Source organism: Antrostomus carolinensis, unplaced genomic scaffold (genome assembly GCF_000700745.2).
Source record: "Antrostomus carolinensis isolate BGI_N321 unplaced genomic scaffold, ASM70074v2 scaffold7774, whole genome shotgun sequence".
In the NCBI taxonomy this organism is placed as follows: Eukaryota; Metazoa; Chordata; class Aves; order Caprimulgiformes; family Caprimulgidae; genus Antrostomus; species Antrostomus carolinensis.
The window spans coordinates 6,098-10,245 of record NW_010312789.1 but is presented as its reverse complement, the minus strand read 5'-3'; the positions used below and the strand labels follow the sequence as shown (position 1 = coordinate 10,245).

The 4,148-nt window shown below is 53.2% G+C and overlaps 1 protein-coding gene across 1 annotated transcript in view; it reads right to left on the bottom strand.

The window, feature by feature from the left end:
• CTSB (cathepsin B) overlaps positions 1-3,893 on the bottom strand; it is a 5,721-nt gene extending 1,828 nt beyond the window's left edge. The window contains exons 1-6 of the mRNA XM_010167110.1: positions 3,744-3,893; positions 3,111-3,196; positions 2,610-2,724; positions 1,744-1,862; positions 974-1,059; positions 456-602 (exon numbers count right to left, since the gene is read on the bottom strand). Coding sequence (XP_010165412.1) covers positions 456-602; positions 974-1,059; positions 1,744-1,862; positions 2,610-2,724; positions 3,111-3,196; positions 3,744-3,869 — 679 coding nt within the window. The 5' untranslated portion in view covers positions 3,870-3,893. The remainder of the gene's footprint in view (positions 1-455; positions 603-973; positions 1,060-1,743; positions 1,863-2,609; positions 2,725-3,110; positions 3,197-3,743) is intronic.
• Between the last annotated feature and the right edge of the window lie 255 nt (positions 3,894-4,148).

Below are 4,148 nucleotides of genomic sequence, written 5' to 3'. Positions count from 1 at the left end.
CCTCCCGGGGAGGACCAGCCACAGCTTCTCTGGCCAACCTGGGACACTGTCTCACCACCCTCACATCAAACAATTTCTTCCTCATATCTAATCTAAACCTACCCTCTTCCAGCCATCACCCCTTGTTCTGTCACTCCCTGCCCTTGTCACAAGTCCCTCCCCAGCCTTCCTGAAGCCCCTTCAGGTACTGGGAGGCTCACTAGAAGGTCTCCCCGGAGCCTTCTCTTCTCCAGGCTGAACAGCCCCAACTCTCTCAGCCTGTCCTCACAGCAGAGCTGCTCCAGCCCTCGCATCATCCTCATTTGCTCCAGGACCACCCATCCTGAGGGCACAGAAAATAACTGCCATAAAACAGCTTAGGAAGAGGTCCAACCCTACCAACCCCAGCAAGCTACCACCAGGAGCAGCTCTGGAGCTGCTGTGCATGGAGCAGTGTCAGAAGCCACCTCCCTTACCGTAGTGCTTGTCCTCCTTGTAGGAGGGCGAGTAGCCAGGTTCACAGTGCCGGCTGCACCTGGGGGTTTCTCCCCCCTCGCCGGTGCACGGTGGCCGGGAGCCGTTGACGTGGTGCTCACAGGGTGGGATGGAGTAGGGACGGCAGCCTGTTGAGGACAGAAGCAGCATGAACTGGCTGTCCCCAAGCACCCCTGTCCCCAAGAGCCATGCTGGAGAAGGCAGCAGATGCCCCAACAAAGGGTATGTGACCTTTCTGACCTAGAATCACAGACTGGTTTGGGTTGGAAGGGACCTTAAAGCTCATCCAGTTCCAACCCCCCTGCCAGCAGCAGGGACACCTTCCACTAGACCACGTTGCTCAAAGCCTCATCCAGCCTGGCCTTCAACACTTCCAGGGAGGAGCAGCCACAACTTCCTTGGGCAACCTGTTCCAGTGTCTGACCACCCTCACAGTGAAGAATTTCTTCCTCAGACCTAATCTAAACCTCCCCTCTTCCAGCTTAAAGCCATGACTTACCCACGTGGGAGTCATAGAGACCCCCAGACACGAGGCCCCTCTCTGTCCAGTACCTCCACGCACCAGAGGGGTAACCACCATTGCACCTGGAGAAAGAGGCAGCAGTTCCAGCTCCAGCCTGCTCAGAGTCATCCCCTTTTGGGGGAGGAGAAGGAAACAGAACCAGTTTGGGACAGCTGAAGGGAAACATTCAGCACACTGATCCTTTTTGAAGTCTGTCCCTGTGTTCCCCAGGATTTCTAGACCTCAAGACACCAAAGCCTCAGGGTAAGAAGGAGCTAAGAGCACCCATGCCTCCAAATCCCAAAGCAGTGGTGCCTCCTTACCAGGTCCCTGGTCAGCTTTTGCCTCCAGGAGCAGCAGAAGTCACACAGCATGGAGACCCAACTCCCAACCCTGCTCTTAATAACAGCAAAAGCCATGGGCAAAGGGCTGGTGCCTGAAAACCAAGGCTTTGGGGCTACTGAAAGGTCCTTCCTTTGGCTGAGGCAGCTGCCAACTGTCTAGGAAACCATCACCATGTGCTTGCCCTCCCTACACCATCCATCATCATCATCCAGCTACTGCTGGAGGTAGGATGTGGCCCCAAGGGATTTTCAGTCTATGCAGTCACCTTTATGTTCCCACTTAACTCCAGCATCTACTGCACAAACCACTGGTGGGGCTTCCTGCTCATTAGGAAGACAGAGCTGAAATGATCAGCATCTTTGGGTTGTGTCCCTGCTCCTCCCACCCACATTTTAAGTCCACAAGAACCAAGAGTAGCTCACCCCATGCCACACTCGAAGCCGCAGCACGACAGCAAGTCCTCTGCCGAGACCTCCACGCTCACCTTGGCATTCGTGTGAACACAGATTCTGTCTGAAATCGCTTCTACGGCACCAAAAGCCTGTGGACAGCCCCAAAAACCCACAGGAAGACTATTAGAATCATAGAATCACAGAATGGTTTGGGTTGGAAGGGACCTTAAAGCTCATCCAGTTCCAACCCCCCTGCCAGCAGCAGGGACACCTTCCACTAGACCAGGTTGCTCAAAGCCTCATCCAACCTGGCCTTCAACACTTCCAGGGAGGAGCAGCCACAGCTTCTCTGGCCAACCTGGGACACTGGCTCACCACCCTCACACCAAACAATTTCTTCCTCACATCTCAGCTCCATCTCCCCTCTGCCACTTTCAAGCCATCACCCCTTGTTCTGTCACTCCCTGCCCTTGGCCAAAGTCCTTCCCCAGCCTTCCTGGAGCCCCTTCAGGTACTGGGAGGCCACTAGAAGGTCTCCCCGAAGCCTTCTCTTCTCCAGGCTGAACAGCCCCAACTCTCTCAGCCTGTCCTCATAGCAGAGCTCCCGCCCTCGCATCATCTTCATGGCCTCCTCTGGACTTGTTCTAGCTGCTCCATGTCTCTCTTGTGATAGGAGCTCCAGAACTGGACACAGTTCATTAGAGCTGGTCAGGAGAGAGAAACCACACAACCTTCTGGAGTGAGTGCAGCAAGCATGAGCTTGGCTGGGAGAAGCCCACTAAGAAGCTCAGACACTGCAGGATCCGTGTCCCCGTTTATACAGTTCAGCAGCAAACTCAACAGCACAGGGTTTGTTTTTTTTCTGTCCAGCAAACTCTGTATCAACACCATCTTACCCAGCAAGAGCCACAGGAGCCCTGGTCTCTTATCTCACTGATGGTAGGACAGTTAGGCCACTGCGTCCGTGAGTCAAAGTCATCGGGCAGCTCCAGATCTGCAGCAAAATCAACCCTGCAAGTGAGAAAAGGGAACACCAGTATAACAAGACTGGGTGCACCAGGACTCTCCAACCTCCTCTGAAGTTGACCTGGAGAATGAGTGCTCTTGTTGTTTGCTTACTGAAGGAGAATAAAGACTTCTGAAGTCCTCAGACCAGGTCAGCAGCTCCTCCAGTGTTTTAAATTTGGCAAAGACTACAAATTACACAACTGGTCAAACATCTGGCAGGACAGAGGATGGATGTTCCCCCCACACTTGCTTCTGTGCTTAATTCCATGCAAGATGTCCACTAAGCTGCACCCAGGGGAACCCCACTCACACCCTCACCTACTCCAGACACACCAGGAGCATCCACACAAGCTTCCACAAGGCCTTCATCTTCTTCTCCCAGCACTCACCTCTCAGGGAGCTTGGGCCCACCCAGGAAGGTGCCACAGAGCTTTTTCACATAGCTCATGTCTGTGTTGTGGAAGTTGTGCCCTGCCTGGGAAGAGAGACAGAGAAATGGGACATGACTCTTCACAGCCACCAAAGTGCGTTGTTGGGACCAGCCTGATGCTCCAGATCTCCCTCAAACCCAACCAGTGTCTGACACATGTTATAAATCCCAGGGTCCAGGAGCCAAGCTACCTAAAGACACAGAACATTGCCCATTCCAGGATTAGTGCATCATGACCAGTAAGCTCAGGTTCAACTCTAGGCTTTGGCCACAGCAGCCTGGCCAAGGAGGGTTTGGCCAGGTCACCAATATAGCTTGACACTTGCTGCTTGTTTCCAGCCTCCCACAGAACCTCCCCCTCTTAGCATTACTCCTACTCTACAAATTCATCAATGCTCTGCTTCAAAAAGGAGACGTTCCACAGTTACTGTCATGGCAGGAATCCCTGACAACACTGGAGAAGTCAACTAGGACCAAGGTTGGTTTGATGCAGCCACTGTGGTGAGACTCCCAAAGCTCAGCTATCGAGTCCCACAGAGAGATTGTTGAGTAATGCATCCAAAAAAACCTCAAAAAGCAACGTGGTACTCACCTTCCAGGTGGTGTTGAGCTTGTTTATGTGGTTGACCAAGTCACTGGAGAGAGGAGGGTAGTAAGGAACGCTGCGAGCATTGGCAAAGGCCACCAGGACACACAGGATGGACACGGACAGCAACATCTTGGCTAGAGAATGGGACACTCCACCTGCAGCCAGATTTGGACATCATTGGAAACTTTCACAAGGTATGCTTGGACCATGAACGAGGGCTTGGCAGAAGGACCACCACAGCAACACGTGAGAGGATAAGACACGTGGCTGCACAAAGTCCCTCCTGATCCCAATTTACCCCAAAGGTCAGGAGAGACGCAGGAGTGGACTAATAACCTCCCTCCTCAGAAGAAATCAGACAAGGCAACCCTGTTTGTTGACCACTGCAGGATTAGCAGCAGCAGGAAA